Genomic DNA, 18,494 nt, shown 5'->3' on the forward strand with positions numbered 1-18,494 from the left:
GTCCTAAGATGGATACCTGTAAGAATCCTGTTGAAATGATGACCAATGTGAGTGTCAACTGCGTACTTACTCATCTGTTCCTAATTGTACCATCCATCATCAGTTCTGGTTCCTTCCTTCAATCCCTACCCCTTTTCTCCTAAACTAGAGAAAAGGTGTCTTTCAACTCTAGTTGCCTCTCTCCCTAGTTTCTAGATCCCCTTTTCTCAGGAAGCTGTTCTTGCCTCCAGTTTCCATAACTCTTCCTAAATGGGTTTTACTGGTTTTTAATCCCTTAAACCAAGAGCTCTGAGATGATATCACCATCCCAAAGCCTGGATCCTGGCCTTCTTCGCTTTCTTGAGAAAGGATACCCTTGGCTGAAGACAACAGTGAAGATCAGAGATGACTTTGATACTCTCCTAAAGTTTGTTTTTGTCCTTTCTCCTCAGATCCCAAGCAGATTTTTCTTATTCCTAAATTTGTGCCAAACCTAGACTGTCCCTGCTTGTTCTTTTTTACTCAAGGTTATATCAACATAAAATCAACCAGGGCCATGCTGCTAATGTCAAAGAGTGACTTGTCGCTAAGTCCCACCATTGACCTAGAATCTTTTGGTCCTCTATTGCTACAGCAAAAATTGCTTGTTGATGCTGTGGCCAGGCTGAAAAACAGTGGTGGATTAAGTGGCCCCAGCAGGGATGGAGATGTGGGAGCCTGGCAGAACCTAACACTCACAGTCAAGTTGGAGCATAGTGCCAATACTATGTGAATGTGGATGGATAAAAAGGCCATTAGATTTGACAAAATGTAGGCTGTTAACCTTTAAAAGAGCAATCTCAGCAGAAAAGTAGGGCCAGAAGCCAAATCGCAGTGAATTAAGGAAGGAACGCAAAGCAAAGGAAAGAAGGCAGCTGATAAAAACATTCATTTCAGAACTTTGTGGGTGGAACGAAGGAACTGTAAGACATAACAGAATCAAGTGACATTTTTGTAAGATAAGGGAGAACTAAACATTTTTGAAGGCACAAGGGAGAGTCTGTGAAAAGAAGATATCGCAGACAAACTCAAAAGAGCAAAAGAAAGATCTTTGAAAATCAAGATAAGAAAACAACGTTAGTGAAGGGGGTTATCATAAAGAGTAAATATTCCTTATCCTCAGGCACATCAAGAAGGTATGATGGAAAAATGTAGAAAGAAAATACAGTAAGTTGTGTCTGTGGATAGATTAATTGGTTTGCTTCAATAGTCTCATGCTCAACAAAGTAATAGGCAGGATTAAGGAGTGTGCTGAGTTAAATGTGGGACTTTCATAGAATCGAAAATTTTCATTGTAGGAAAAGCTTATGGAACAATGTATTAAAGTGCTCTCTTCATCTGAAGAGATGGGAAACCATGAATGAATAAGATAAGCCTATTTGTCAAGATGAGTTTAAAGGAGTCTAGTGGCTGTTGGGGTTTGATGCCATCTAGAAGAATCCCTAAAGATTGTGAGCTACAGATGAAGACAGAATTTGCCAAGTAAATGAAGCCAAAGCTAAGGCTGAGGCCAAGAGTAAACTTGAGAATGGAGATGAAAGCCAGAGTTGAAGCTGAAGCAGTTAAATGTAATGTGTTTGTAGGGCCTGAGCGTTATAGTTCTGCTTTACTTTGTGACCCAAGAGCAGGTGTAAAAAAAAAAAAAAAAAAAAAAATGAGACGTGAAAGTGTTACTGGGCTGGGGCTTAGTATGGTCTGTCATTGAAAAGAACAAAGGGGGGCCTATGGCTGTAGGGATTGCAGTATGAAGTGACTTGCCTCTGTCAGTGGGGAACCTCCAAGATAACCAGTGTCTTCATCATCTCAGATCTTTCCTGGTGAGTGTTGATCTGGCTCAGTTTGAACTGTGTCAAAGGCATAGGCCTTTGTAGACTAAAAGATTTGTGGTTGATTCCTGATTCTACTACTAACTAGCTATGTAACCAGAGACAAGTTATTCAGATCCTTGGGTTCCTCATTTACCTCACAAATACATTGTAAAAATTAGTTACCAAGAACTCAGCACTAAGTAACTAGACCCCGGTAAATACTCAAAATGTGGCTACAAATTGTCCCATAGGTCTCTTGTTCTAATGAGATGTAAACATACATCATGATATGTAACGGGATATAATCTGTCTTGAAGTATCTGATTATTACTGTAAAAAGAGAGGTATAATATATACCCATCCAGATATTCCCTAGAATTCTCTAAAATGAATGAGATCATTCTCTCAGCTCACCTTCTACCATGTAGAAAAGTAGAAAGCTGTCAAACTTGGTAGGGATCATATGCTTTTTGTACTTACTCTGAAGGAGATACCCTTGGGGGACCTTGAATGCCATATTTTTAAAACTCATTGAACACCATTCTTTCCCACTGAGTTTACATGGCACCAGAGATTCTTCTCACACAGTTGCTACCATTCAGGGCAGAGTAGGGAGACCCAGCTCTAATTACGCTGAACCAAACCTAATGCCTTCCTTCTGGGTTGTCCATACAGCAGAATGGTTTCAGCCGGATAACTGATGAAGCAGAACTAAAACAGAAAATCAATAGACATAATGTCAACTATTCTGATCCTTAAACACCTGAGATAGAAGCAGAAGTGCCATTTCACTTCACTCACAACTACATAAATAGTATAATCTATTTTTTAAGGATTTTTGTGAGTACAATAGGTCCTCAGAGATTGTTTAATTAAAGTATAAATTAGATCTTTAAAGCATCTAGAAACTTCACTGGCTCCTGAAGTAAAATATTTTAAACCAAAAAAAAAAAAAAAAGTTGAAAATATAGCTTTTTAAACTACTTTCTTTCAATCTGGCCCTCCTTACCCAGCCCAAATATCTTTTATAGTAACACTCCAACTCCCAAATTCCTTCTGGAGTTGCTTTCTGGAATTTGTTTAGGTGGGAATATTCTTCACTTTAGTGGAGGTTGGTAATTATACCTGAGATGTCTACCCTGAAAGGCCAACTTGGAACAATGAAGGTTGCTGAGAGCAGGCTCTGGCACTAGGGAAATGCAGCTGCTCCTAACGGAACCCACAACCAATTTGCACTGCCCTGCACTGGTAGTTTGTGGCTCTTTCTGAGATATTTAGATTATAACATCTTGGGGGTGGTTTATGTAACCCAGAGCTCTCCCCATCTTCCAGAAATCATACAACTGGTTTTCATCAATGATAGAGAACCAAGATTGTTCCCAGGTGTTTCTTTGTTTTTCTTCTTTGACTCAGGCAACTGTCCCACTTTTCCAAAATATTAATGCCACAAATTATGCAGAAAATTGAATACCATTACTCCACCATCTCAAAATGGAGTCAATTATTAAAAACATTATTTAATGACTAGAAATAATAAAAATGGTAGAACCTTTGGAAGTCAACATAGACTAAGGATACGTAAGAGCGAATTAACCTTGCTTTCTTTATTGGTCATGATTTATAGGCTGTGTTTAGATTCAAGTATATAATGCACCTGAATTTCAACAAAGCATTTAGTAACCAACTAAAATAACATAACAGGGCAGCCCCGGTGGCTCAGCAGTTTAGCGCCATCGTCAACCCAGGGCCTGATCCTGGAGACCCTGGATCGAGTCCCACGTCAGGCTCCCTGCATGGAGCCTGCTTCTGTCTCTGCCTGTGTCTCTCTCTCTCTCTCTCTGTGTGTGTGTGTGTGTATGTGTGTGTGTCTCATGAATAAATAAATAAAATCTTTAAAAAATAAAATAACAATGAATTTTCCTGGACCCATACATGCACTAGTGTTTGAAAGAAAATATCACTGCTATATAGTTCTGAGAGCATTCCAAAATTATATTACAAAAGGAACTCTCAGTTTGAGCAATAGGAAAATGAGTGTCATTAGTGAAAAACTCCTCTTTCTATTTATTTTTGATATATGCTTTTAAAAGTTGAAACCATCATTTAAAAAGTACACAGTGTGTGATGAGTAATGTGTTAAGTAGATAGGTGGGTAGCGCTTTAGTCTATGTAAGGATTACTATGACAAATAATACTTTCTTCTTGGGAATTTTGCTTATATAAGAGTTTGTAACTGTTTTGCTAAATAAATGCATTTTTGAGCCATAGAAAAACTACATACAGAACAGCAGGAAGGAGAGGGGTTAATATCATGGGCTAAAGAGCCAGAGTGTCAATTCCTACCTAGGTGAGTTAGGGACAAGTTAATTTATCTCTATGCCTCAATTTTATCATCTATAGGATGGAGTTAATAAAGAACTTAGCTCCTAAAGATGTAAAGACTTAATGAATTAATGAACACATAGAGCCCAAAAGAGTGTCCAACTAATCCCTGTACTAAGCAATGGATATTAATTATCCTAGTAATCTTCACATGTGGTAACAATAAAGTAATCTGATCACTAGTCTCATTTTACACATGAGGAAACTGAAGCTCAGAGAGGTTAAATACTTTGCCCAGGGTCACTCAGGTAGTAATGCCAAAACCAAAATTTGAACTGAGATCTCTCCAACCAGAAGATGTACTCTTGACACCATAACCATCAGCTGTAAGGTAAGCATTGGCTCCCAGGAACAAGGCTGAACCCCATACAAAGACCTGGATGCATGAGAGCAACGCTACTAGCAAGAGTGGCCTCATTGATTCGCCAAGTATTAGATGGAACTCTTTGAATCCCTGCTAAGAGCGTCATTGGTCCCAGGACCAAGGTGACATTCCAGCAGTCAGGAGAGAAAAGATGCAAAGGCTCAGAACCAAGGAGTATGCAGGAACACCATGGCAACATGGCCGTCCTTAGCATTCATTTCACAGGGACAATCAGTGGAGGTCAGGTGGTCCATGATATGGGATACTCCCCCACCCTTGACCCCAAGTGGAGGGTTGGTGAGCTGCTGCAGCAGTGATGAAGTATGGGCAGGTCTGAGGCTATGCATCTAGTGACAAGAAGACTGTGCTTTAGTAAGCCAGAAAGAAGATTCAAAATGAGTCCTAAGGATAAGAGGTTTGAGTTGTCAGAGGGTGAAGTCAGTATCTCAAGATGAGAAAAGGGATAGAAGGTCAAACAAGCAAGTCTGAGACCATTCTGGGTGGACATAGGCGGAGGGGAGGGCTCTTGCCCACACCTAGCTTTTACTCATCTCCTGCGCCAGACTCCATTTAAATGGTCAGGTGTGAAACAGGCAGAGCTCTATGTGCCCTGGCTTATTTACAAGTCCATGTAGCCACAGACATGTATGCTCCCCAAGACCTCACCCATCACATTATGATACTATTGCAAAAACATCTCTATCACCAAACTACATTTATGATAATTTTTACATATTTAAAGATTCTGATTGAGTTTACATTTAGAGTTGTAAATCAGCTAAAAGCCAGATGAAATTTTCCTTGATAGAAAAATTTTTCTGCAAATTACCTCGTAATCCTCGGGTACTATAACCGTACCCAGCTATTCACATGATACCACTGAAAAATTACTGAATTTGGCAGTGGACACTTGGAAAAGTCCTAGATAAAATAGATCTACTTGAATAGGTACATTTGTTTGTTTGTTTGTTTGTTTGTTTAACAATGCTCTTATTCCTCAACAACTTGCCACCAGAAATGTACTATCTGACAACAACGCTCTTTGCAAATCAGACTAACATTTGTGTCCTCTATGATATTGCTGAGCTGGCTTGTGCAAAGCGTCTGCCTCACAAAAGCATGTCATTAAAAGGCTTATCTTCCTTGGTAGAAGCCAGCAACCCATTTGTTTTCCATTTTGACTGTCTACACAAGTGCTTCCCATACACGTAAGGGCAATAAATCCCCAAAGCCCGAATAAATGCGATGCTGTTGCTGTTGTGCATTTTTATGGTCATCGTGGAGAAAACAACTTATTTCCATATTCATTGATTCATTTAGAGCCCAGTGTACCAGTGGGACTCTTAGGAGATTGAACCAAATGCCTTCAAATAATTTCAGGCTTCAATTGGCATAGGACACTTCCATAAACAGACATAACTCTAATTCTGGACTCCTGAAGGAAAAGTATGAGCAGCTTGACTGAAAACAAATAGGTTAGGACTCACTGGGATTCATGCTCTTCCCAGAGTGATCCATATAAATAAAAAACCAGTCCCTCCTATGATTCTTTCCCCTTGAGGATCCCAAGATCCTACACTTCTGTTCTGCTGGGCATGCAAGAGAAAACAGATGGGCGTGGGTGACAGTTCCACGAAAAAGCACTCCCGGGAGTCATAGAAAAAGAAATGTGTCCACACAGCACTGTGAGATGAGCCTGTCCACCAGCTGCCTGGTCTTCAGTCTTGAGGTTTTTTTATCAGTCCCTAGGAAGGAAGGATACACCTGCTCTCCAGTCCAAAATTGAGGGTGACCCATAGCACAGAGTTGAACCTCCACCCCCGCCAGAAGACAAAGTCAGAAGATTCTCAGATTAGTAACCAACCATGTGTTATGTAGCCGGACATTCTGTTGTCTATCACTCTAACATGAAACCAGGACATGCTGCATTCAGGCTTCCTGTGAGAGTTGAAGCATTACCATCCTTCATGAAAACCACTGTATCACTTCAGTCAAGTGGCTAAAAAATTCCTGTTCCATCATATTATTTCTTTCCCCAGGGAAGGCAGCAGTATGTATTCAGATACACATTAGCTACTTTCAATATACTTTAAGTGTTTGGTTTCATGTAAACCCAACCAATAGTTAACTCATAAGTGAAAAGAGCTTAATATACCTTTCCTTTCTACATGTTCATGTTCCATCCATTTGTCTAAGATGGTACAATCATTGGCTTGTTCTCGTGTTGTTTGCATGACCCAGACATTATCACAGCAAAGCAGAAAAATCTATGGAACTTATCAAATCAAGGTAACAGGTGCTGATGCACACTGTTTTTACTTTGGCTAAGTGACAGGGTGACCCATGTGGGAATTTCAGCTTTGCTAATGTGCTGGAATTCTGAAATTCATCTGCTTCATTCCAGCCACCTTGGCTTCTTCCCACACTTTGCTTCGATATATGTGCATCTCATCATTTACTTGTTCAAACACATTTAATAAGTGCCTTCTTTGTATGAGGCAAAATACTAAATTTCAGAAATGTGAAGTTAAATTGAGAAAAAGTTCTCACCTTGAAAGAGCCTGGCAGTAGAGTTAGTCATGCAAATAGAGAGATCAAATGGGCCTTCATAAAAGAACATGGGACTGTGCCAAAGTAGTGGAAGGTGTAGCTCTTCCTTCCGGAAGGAACCAGGACAGGACTCTGAGGATATGGACTTTGCATCAGCTCTCTCAGAGGGGTCCTGCCTTCAAGGACCTACTGGGAAGATAACAAATGAATACATAGCTCTGACACAAAGCAATACTGAGAACTGCCATTAGAGATATAAGAACAAAGTAGTGAGACGGTTCAGACTAGAGGTGTATCCACTGGAGAGATTAAAGAAAGTGACATTTACAACAGGGCTCAAAGGATGAGAGGGTCTGTGCTAGCAGAGATGTGAGAACAGGTTAGGGGGTCATGGGCAAGCAAAGAATGGGGTGTGCTCAGGGAGTTGGAGCACAGCTCATGGCCAAGAATAGTGGGAGACAAGCCTTGAAAGCCAAATTGAGGCAGGATTATAGAGGGCATGGAAGCAGATAAAAGTGACGTGTGCTTGGACAGGCAAATAATCTTTGTTCTGCATTACCCCAATTTGTGAATCATGATTTAAGGAAAACCTTAATCCCCTTGAAATACAAACATGCTGTATTACTGTCCACCTTTAAAAAACAAAACGAAAAACTAGGGACGCCTGGGAGGTTCAGCGGTTGAGCGTCTGCCTTTGGCTCAGGGCATGATCCCAGGGTCCAGGATCAAGTCCCACATTGGGCTCCCCTACAGGGAGCCTGCTTCTCCCTCTGTCTATGTCTCTGCCTCTCTCTCTCTCTGTGTCTCTCATGAATAAATAAATAAAATCCTTAAGTATATATATATATATATTTAAAAAAAAAAACTAAAACTAAAAAAACAAAAAAACACCTCATTGACCTCACATCTTTTTCCAGCTACTGTTCCTTTCTCTATTCTCCTTTTCCAAAACTCCTTGAAAGAATTGTTGACATGCTGTTTTCTCTTGAACCCACTCTGGTCACATTTTTGCCCCATCCTCCATCAAAACAACTCCCATCGAGGTCACCCATCTGTTCCAAACTATCCAATCCAATGGTCAAGTCTCAGTGCTCATTGTCCTTGACCTACCAGAGACCTTTGGCACAATTGATTGCCCTTGGTTTCTTTTGAGGGTGGTGGGCAGAGGCCAAGGGAGAGGGATTCTTAAGCGGGTTCCACCCTGGGTGTGACACAGGATACAGGGCTGAATCTCATGACCCTGAGATAGTGACCTGAGCTGAAATCAAGAGTTTGATGCTTAACTGACTGAGCCACTCAGACACCACACCCTTGCCTTCTTATGTCACTGTACCTCTCTGGTCAGGCCTTTTCAGTCTCTTTCTGGTTTCTTGACTTCTCTCCAAACCCTAAACATCATAATGTCCCAGAACTTCATTCTTTAACCCCCTTCTCTAACTCTACTCATTTCCTTAGTGTCCCAACCCAGTTAAATACCACCTATAAACTGATAACCTCCAAATTTATAATCACTCTTTACCTGGGCAATTTCTCAGGATTGTTCAGCAAACAACCTTTAGGAAGGTGGTAACCACTCCTCCATCCCACCAGCAGAATAGGTTGCTTCCCTTGCTGTAAAAGTAGCTCAATGTTCCTCTCCTGTAACAGAACCCACTATGTCTGTAGGGGTCCATCGTGACCCAAGAGGAATGCAGCAGAGATATGAAGCTCATGCTGACTGCTGAGCTATGAGTAATAAAGCCCTTTGCCTCTGACCCAGAATCCATGAAACAGAAAGAGGCTAACTTGTTAGCTTACACAGTGAAATCCCAAACCCTGCACAGTTCTTGATATTAGGTAGCTATGCTTTCTTTTATAAGCAACTTAACACCTTAACATAAATAAATTACATATAGAGAAGCTTTCTGCTTGCAAACGTTTAACTTGATGACTTTTTTCATAAGGGTAAAGCTCTCTACACAGAAAAAATTGTGTCACCTTCTGCCTGCCTCCCACAGATGGCTTTGGCCAAGACCTTTATAGAATCATTTTGGATCTGAGGAAAAATCGACTAACAAAAAACATTTTAGAGCCTGGTTCTATATAGAGAAACTTCTGTCATTCGTTAAGGAATCTCTTAAACTTTAGTGTTTAAATGTTGGTGTGAATGCTGGAAAATTTAGGAAAGTAGTTGGGGAGTTATTTTTGATCAAGGATCCTTTTAGCTTCCCTCAAATCCACTGATTCTTTCTCTGTAAGGCAGGACTTGTACAAGCTTTTCAGAACTCCTTAGATGAGCTTTTCTCACCTATCTGTTGCACCTGAAAGAGATCCCTTAAGATGCTCATGCTTTTAGAGGTGACTCATTTCTCTGATTCATTCTTACTAAGATCCACAACTAGCAGGACACACAGCCAGTGGCTGTCGTCCTAATTTCTACATGGGTGAAACCAAATCCTGCCAATCCTTATACAAGGCCTGCAGGCCAAAACAAATCAATCGCATATACAAATCCTACTTGCAAAAATTAATCAACCTCTTACACAAGAAGTGGTGTTAGAATCTAGTCTTATGTCATTTGCATTAATTTACTATACCAAAAAAGATGGAATGGAACTTATGCAGTCAGAATTTACAGTACATATGAGAAAATCATTTAAAAGTTGTAACTATAGAGATGGATGGCTTTAATGGATTAGCAGTGTGTTTAAATTTACTGACTCCAAAATAAATAAATAAATAAATAAATAAATAAATAAATAAATAAATAAATAAATAAATTTACTGACTCCTTCAAAACTTTATTAAAAGCAGACATAATCAGGACTATCCTGGTATTATTTACTTTGTGTGTCTTTGCTGTTGGCAAGAATGCACATTATTCCATTTCTTGGAGATAAGCAGAAAGCCACAGGGACTATTTCAACTCATATTCTGGGAAACCAAGAGCTACAAAACATTCAGCCATCAACAAATTGGTGATTAACATGATGTCTAGACAGGTTCTCATGAGAATAACATTATTAATTAAGCAGCAGTTTCATTAATCACGATAGCAAAGGAAATTTTTGGAATAAATATTTTATTAGTGTGCCCTTCAATAAAGCAAAAGTAAAAGAATATATGTTAATTAATTCATTTGTTATAATATTGAGATTAAGGCTGGCAATTTCTATTTGAGGGCCTAGAGAATGAGCTAATATTTCTAGTATGGCATGTCTTTATCTTACTGTTTCTAGCTAATGGTACTGTATATTTCAATTACCTAGCCAAAATTCCTTTCTTGTCATCTATCAAGATATTATTAAGCCCCATTAGTGAATAATTGAATTTGACAGATTTTCTGTTGCTATACATTTATCTGTTCTTTTAAAACTGGGTGTCTCCCATTTCATCAGTAACAAAAATTTCACTGACAGAGGAAAGATAGTGGGCTGTAACTATAATTAAAACCCTGGTCTTATTTTCCATCAGTCAAAAGACTCATTTGGAAAAGAAGGAAATATATTGGCCAGTTCTCTTCAGTACATAGACAATAAATATTTCCAGAAAACACAGTTAACACAATATTTTTTAGCATAACCCAAAGCCCTGAAACTACAGGAAAGAAATATAAGATAATAGGACTTCAGTAAAAAAAAAAAGAAAGAAAAAAAAGATAAAAATTCTGAAAAAAGTATTCAGATGAACTTGCTCTCTCTTATCTTTATAAACAAATATCTGTGAGACCTTCCAGATTGGTGAACACTTGGGGATTTGGGGAGAGTGGTGCACTCAAGGGGGCATGAAAGCTCTGCGTTTTTCACCCACATCTTGCCCTATGGATCTCTTCCATCTGGTTCTTCCCGAGTTATATCCTTTTGTAATAAACCGGGAATGTAGTGGAAAGCCAAAAGTTATATAAGGACATGAGGAATACCCTTAGTGCAAAGTGATGCCTGAAAGCTCAAAGGGAATGGTGGAAATCCTATAGGTTATCCACAGCAGTGAGTGAGACCTTCATAAGAAACCGGTGACCATTGTAGGGAATAATGATGTCCTTTGGGAAGACTATGAAGAGAAATGAACTGATCAGGCTTTGAGGACCATGGAAAACTACATAGGCCCATTCAGTGAGATGAAGGCAAGAAATCACCAAGTGGGTTGGAAACTCATGAACCGTGACAGTGCCCAGCACTACCTGGAGGTGATGCAGAAGGCTGAGAAGAAAGATGAGGCCAGTACAGCTGAGGCTGAGGAAGAGTTCAGCAACACCAGACTGTGTTTAAAGGTCTGAACCAGGAACCACTAAAAGAGCTGACTATTCTTTATAATAATCTTACTGGCTGTTATGTGACCATCTTCCAAAACATTTCCAAGTTGAGGGACATCTACAGGGACGTGAGCAAACTCAATCACAGTTCCTATGAGGTGCTGAGCAAACTAGAGAAGCAACATTCCAACAGTCTTCTACGTGAAGGGACCGTCAAGCAGCAACAGATGCTCTTCAGTTATCTTGGTTCAAATATCTATGGTTCTAGCCCTCTCAGCTCATAGTCCTTCTGCATTTTCCTGAAAGAGTGAGAAGAAATCCATCTCAGCAAGTGAAGAAGAGCTAGCACCTGAACCTACCCAGTTTAAACAGTCTGGAGGTGAACTCCAAGATCAGGTTCTTAATCTTCAGGGTAGTCATAAACACCAGAGAGATTATTCTCTGCATTGGGAACTTCATCCTTAGACACTGGGACTATTAGAAAAGTTTCCTTGCCAAATGTTATTCTATAAGGGGTAGGACAGGATATATGTTAACAACAGAGTAAGAAGACAGACTGTATCTACTTTTTATTTAGGTATCTACTTTTCATCAAAGTACTCTGAGTAATTTTAGACTAGACTAGATGCATTGACCATTTTGTCCTCCAGGAATTGTGGTGTCTCCAGCTCCATAAAATAAAAATTGCCTTCTGAGTGTAATAAGCACAGAAAATCATATGAAAAGGTAGAAAGCCTACACTCTGGCACCTGCATTTATTTAATCACTAGTATCCAAAGTATAAAGTATCTCTTCAGTGTCATTATATGATTAATGACCTCAAAATGAATGTGTTTTCTTATGATATACTTAACAAAACAATTTAGTATTTAAGTAGAATTTATGTTCTCTGAGCATTTCAAATAATTAAGTTGATGATTGGTATTTAATTTACAATTAGCATATTTTGATTCCTTTTATGGCTATTAAATATTAAAATAGTTATAGTAATAATGAGTGCTGCTACAATTTGCTCTCTAAATAGTCTGAACTTAAAAATATGTGTTCTGAATAATCTGTGATGATTTTAACGTGTAAAAACTGTAAATCCCAAATCAAAATCTAAGTCATATATCTAAAAAAAGTTTCCCATTCCTGTGTACTGTTTTAGAAAGCTATTGCAGCTAAGTAGAAATTGAAAAGCTCTTTAAAATCACAGCCATTATTTAAAAATAGAATTTTTTTCCTATTAAGATTCATAGACATTATTACTATATATTCTTTATCTTTATTTATTGGATTGTGTAGGCTCTTCAATTCTGGACATTTGGCATAGATTCTTAAAGTATTTTTTTTTTCCTTTGCAGTTGGTCGGTTTTGTGTATGCCTGTTATGTGATCAGTATTTTCATGGAAGAAGAGGACACCTGTAAGTACCATTATAGCTACCTATTAGTTTATTTTAGATGAAATATAGCTTCCAAAGCTAATCATTACAGGGCTATGAAAGCTTTCAGATTTGGAACTTAAAATGACTAAATGAAGCATAGCAAAGTTACAATCAAACATTTGCAAACTGAACTGCACACAAGTAAGTAGCACTAAGTATTGAAATTCTTAATCTAAGCTGTGTGTGAGAATGCCCAGAGATGTGGAAGTCTATAGATTGGTATCATACCATGTCTTAGTAACTTTTCTTCAGAGATCTAAACATAATATTGAATAGAAAATTGGGGATTGTTTCATTGTAAGTATGCTACTGCAGAATTTTGAAGTCTGATTAGTAGCAATAATATCCACACAACCCATTACAGCAAGAATTATATGAATATATATTACATAAAATGCTCCACAAAAACTAAAAAAGATAACTTTAAGGTGAGATTAAAAAATTTTTTTTAAAGAAATGCTGTAAAATAACTAAGGGGATGCTAAAAAGCTAAGTAGTCATGTTTCAGCAGAATACCACCAAAGAAATGAAAGACATATATGACCTGAAGTTCTGTGGGCAGAGATTTAGCAACATATGCTAAAAGCTGGCATTTATTGAGTGCCTGCTAATGAATAAGGCATTTCTTGGCACAACTGTCATGAGCTCATGTGATACCAAAGAAATTTTTAATTTATTTTTTTAAAATAAATCATTATTAGATAAAATTACACCCGCCTATCTCAAAGGTTCAGTTATATCATTGCAGTTACTGTCTGGGTTATAAAGTTGATCCTTTAAAAAAAATGAAGATGAGTCAGCTAACCATGATAACTTTTTTCTATAACACAACTCCAAAGAGATCTGATGAATGCTTCCCACCAAATAGATGCAGGCACAGTATATGAACTGGAATCCAGTTGACAACGAGGATTTATTTAACCAACTGGAAGAAATATTAGACCCCGAGATTAAACTCTCAGGTAGTGAAAATGTGTGAACATACTGCATCCCATCTTTTAAACTGGCTTGGGGGTATTTTTTAAAACACTAGATGAACCAGAAAGTTTCTGACATTTCGAAAGTGCTCTTGTAATGACAACACTTCCCAGTGTGAAGTTAACTTCAGAAAATATGTTTTTGGGAGCTCCATTAGTAGTTCCCCAATCTGACAAAGTTAATGCACAGAAAATCAGCAGTGTGCTTCCAACTCACAGCTGAGACAGGCTGCACCTTCAAAAACAATCGGCTGACCAGGAACAATTTTAACTGGAATTGAGACCTAACGGAAATTATTAGAATAAATACTTCCCCAAAAAATGATACACTGCCTGATAAATCCCAGCTGAATCCCTTATAATGTATATTTGAATAGGTACCAAAAGCACCTGTTTCTTGTCTTCCTCCCTGAACTGGTTGGAGGGTCTCAAAAGATGCTTCTGCTCCATCCTACCTTATTGTGTGAGAAAAGGCAAATTAATCAATAGTGTTGTATCTATTAGAATAAATATATAAAGGACTTTCTCTTGAGGCTTGTGATTTTAAGCAAAACTTGAAAATACAAAATGACATGCAAAAGAAACAGCTCGTCTAAATTGGGTAAATGATTTTGACCTTCTTTCAGCCTTCTTTTAAAATAATAATGTCAGTGGATATGGAGTGTATTGCTACTGGCAGATATTGTAGTTCCATTGACTTTGGCATCTTTAATTAGCTTAAGTTTCTCTATAGAAATCTCCGAATCAGCTATTTTCATGCCCATCAAACTGGCATTCAAGCAGCTGCTAGAAGCCTATTCTATTAATGGTTTAATTCGAGGGTTTGTTATTGGGGCCATATATTAAGTTATCGAGAGGCATCTGGATATAATAGTTGTGTTACCATCAATTCAAACAAAACTTAGAGCCAGAAAAAAATCTTACGTGCTCAAAACAAAATAAATGTGCTCTAGGCAGACTTGACATGATGATCTACTGGAAGAAAGACGACAGGGAAAAGCAATCACAAACCTTTTAGTTTGATAGTTCTCAAGTGAGTGTAATTTTACATTTTTTATTGAAAGAAGTAGAAATCAAAAGTGCAGTTGTAATTAAATTGTCCCAGAGTCTTCAGAAGGCAAATGTGAGCAAAAAGAAATGTCTGGAAACCAATTGCAATGATCTCATAGACTAGTACAATTTGTGCCAACACTTAGCTTTTAGGTGCAATAATGAACTGCCCTTTGGATATGACATTACCAACCCGCAGTCAAAAAGATGTGTCTTTTGATTTGTTTTTCCAAAATTTAAACATACAGTAAGAAAGCCAACACTGGTAGCTTTCCAATTTGTCTAAGTATACTTCTAGAAAGCTTATTTTGAAAGGTAACTGCAAATATATAATGTAATGTCACAGTATTTTGGCAGACAATGTATCATTTATCATTTCAATTCCTATTCTAACTAATGAAAATCTCTGCATTATTCAGAATGCAAAGTTAAGCCTTGTTCTTGGACTGAAAGCTAACTGCCAGCCTTAAAAATTAATAACAGCTACCCGCTCTCTCCTCTGCACTGCCTAAGTGGTTCTGTGGGACTAACATTTCAGCTGATGGACATTTCTGAAGGGTAATAAATGCTTGAGGAAACATTTATTTCCAGCCACCCATCTCCTTAGTTACCTCTCGGCCTCTTCTGCTGACTGTATCTCTTATAAAGACTCTGATGGCAGGTCAAAGACAATGAAATAAAAAGCTCAAAAAGGGAATAATGCTGTTTGATGGGATCAGAACTTGCCATCATTCATTCGAATGAAGAAGCCTATTTATATGTCTTGTTTCACTTTTATTTCGTTTTTTTAATATCTATCAATCTCTGTGAACACTTCTGTGAGACCAGGATATTTGGAATCTGTAATCGTAAAAACCTGTTGACATCTTGTTTGTGAATCATCTACTGCTGAAAATGAACTTGTAGGCTTGTTACTATCTTGTCACATGAAAAAGAATGTTTTTAATTCAGAGAAGTGTTCAGAAGAAGGCAATTCAGAAGAAGGCAAGGCAAAAGATGCTGAAAAATAGTATTAACTTATATAAATATTACCAGGCTTCTTGAGAGGATCTGTTGCTAGCATGACTGCTTCTGATATTAATTTGCAAATTGCAACTGGGACATCTGTTTGGTCTCACAAAGGCCAGTCTGGGTTGCATATGTTGAATAGTTGGAGAAAAGTATATTGAAAACTAAGAGTTAGGTTTTGAAAAGGAAATGAATTCCCCCAGGTGTGAGTTCAATAATTTAGATTGAAAAGCTCAAAATAACTCTTGGTGCAACTGTTTGACCCTTGTTAGTATACTTTGGGGGAACTTTTCATTGGAAGGAAGTGTGACTCTTGGGAAAGCATTCCATAATCTACTGTCCTTGAGGCTTCCTGCAGGCTAGTGTTCGTGTATTTGCCTCTCTGCCCATAAATGCCTTTCAAGAGTAGAAGGTGATATTACCATACCAATGATGTGAATCAGAAATAAATAACCCTACCAATCTTAAAAATAAAATAGTTATCAGCAAAATTAGTTTCTTCGGGAATAGCAGAGGAATTGCAATTTGGGACAAGCAGACTATGGGGAACCACAGGTAAGTCCAAAGAGACAAAGGGAAAGTCAGCTATTATTAGGTTGTAGGAAGAAATTAGGGAGGGTTATTTTAAACAAAAATTCATTGGAGAAGAACAAGAAAGAGTACAAAGTTACAGGCTTTCTCATTAGCTGCAGGCAGTGGTTAGTGCTGGGGCAGGAAGGGATCTTTTTTTTCTTATAAGTGGAACATGAAATTTCCTGTGTGAAAAATGCCTTCTGCTGTCAAGGTAATTCTTATCTTCCTTCTTCTGCTGATTATGCAGCCTGGTACATATGTGAGAGCTCCTCCTTCAGGGCTTCCCTGTTCTATTTTAAAGATTTATTAATTTATTTATTTTGGGGGTGGGGGGCATGTCAGAAGGAGAGGGAGTCTCAAGCAGACGCCCTGGCTGAGTGCGGAGCCCGACACAGGGCTCAATCTCATGCCCCTGAGAAGAGGACCTGAGCCAAAACCAAGAGTCAGAGATTTAACCAACTGTACCACCCAGTCACCCCTCTTTAAAAAAAAAAAAAAAAAAGATTTATTTGTTTGTTTGTTTGTTTTAGAAAGGGAGGCAGGGAGGGGCAGAGAGAGAGGGATAGACAGTCTCAAGCAGACTCCCTGCTGAGCACAGGGCCCAGTGCCACTTTAACTAAGGTTTCCTTTATTTATTTTCACAACCCCTATCTTCTCCTAAGAATTTACTGAAGAAGCTAATGGGAGGACAGTTGGTTAGTTTGGAATGTTAGCTTCCCAGTATCCCTTCTTGGCTCTGTAATGTTTGCAGAAGCCTTAGAGAAGGAGAGTGACCCAAAGGTTGGGCAACAGGGGAAAGAGAGAAAGCAGCAGAGGATGGATGGATGATCCTCAGAATAGAAAACTAGCCATTGTCTTGTGAGCCTTGCAATACATAGATATTTGAAGTAGAGGGACAGGAGAATTTAGTGAGTCAAAGACAGAGATTCGAGTATGATCTTTTAGTCATAGCCAAAATTTCAAAGGAGTCAGAGCATCTGACCAATAAGCCATCAAGAATCAACTGCTTCTCGGGATGCCTGGGTGGCTCAGCAGTTTGAGCGTCTGCCTCTGGCTCAGGGCGTGATCCCGGGACCAAGATCGAGTCCCTGCATGGAGCCTGCTTCTCCCTCTATCTTTGCCTCTGTCTCTGTCTCTCTCTCTGTCTCATGAATAAATAAATAAAATCTTAAAAAAAAAAAATCTACTGGTTCTCAGAGAGAATAAATTCCTTTTGGTAACTTCACGGTGAGTCCACATCTAACTAACCTCACTACAGTTTAGATTTAGAGCCTGAAGCATCTTCCCTAATCTGATGAGAAGACTTTGTCAAATAGTCACAGAATTACTAGCTAATCTTCCTACTAGAATAGATGATCTGTGAGTTCAGGATCTTTATTTTGCTCCCTGATTTAATCCTAGAGCCTAGAAAATGCCTTGCACATAACATCCCATAGAAATGATTGCTGAATTTAAATTGTTAAATTCTCTTTACCTAGCAACTCATTTTTAAAAATGGATTTCAAAACCCCAAGATTTTCAAATTTGATGAAATGATACTGTCTTATGTTTGGAATTGAGTGAGATGCCTGATGCATTTATAAATATCTATGTTTGGCAAATGGCAGTCGTCCTGCATCTCTTTAACAAAATTGGATGATTTTTAGTAATTTTGAAGGTCAAGATACAGGGAGATGGATTAAACCTCCACTATATCACATCAGAGCAAGAGCTTGAGTTTGTCAATTCCTGGACAAGATATCCCAGAGGGAATGGGGACTTGGAAGATAGATGTACTCGCAGAATGAATTCAACCACAGAATCTGGCCAAGGGAACTGACTCCTATCAAAGAGCTGGCTGACCTCAGCCAGCACCACACCTAGAAAGGTCAGGCGGCATAGAATAGGATCCTAGCTATAGGGCTGTGGTTCAGAGACAGAATTCCAGTCCTTGAGTAGCTTATCAAGACAGTGTCTGTCCATAATGGATGTGTAAATTAACCCAATGGTGAGAATCCTTTCTCAATGTATACTTATATAAAATCACTATGAATTAAATTTTAAATATATCACCATTTTATTAGTCAATTATCCCTCAGTAAAGCTGAAAAAAGAAAGACAGTATT

General features: G+C 38.5%; 1 protein-coding gene across 2 annotated transcripts in view; it reads left to right on the plus strand.

Moving 5' to 3' along the window:
* Positions 1 to 18,494, plus strand: part of NKAIN3 (sodium/potassium transporting ATPase interacting 3) — a 614,368-nt gene that overhangs the window by 547,329 nt on the left and 48,545 nt on the right. For both annotated transcript variants that reach the window (XM_038579381.1, XM_038579382.1), the window contains exon 5: positions 12,700 to 12,760. In XM_038579381.1, the coding sequence (XP_038435309.1) occupies positions 12,700 to 12,760 (61 nt within the window). The remainder of the gene's footprint in view (positions 1 to 12,699; positions 12,761 to 18,494) is intronic.

This window comes from Canis lupus, chromosome 29, assembly GCF_011100685.1.
Source record: "Canis lupus familiaris isolate Mischka breed German Shepherd chromosome 29, alternate assembly UU_Cfam_GSD_1.0, whole genome shotgun sequence".
Classification (NCBI taxonomy): Eukaryota; Metazoa; Chordata; class Mammalia; order Carnivora; family Canidae; genus Canis; species Canis lupus.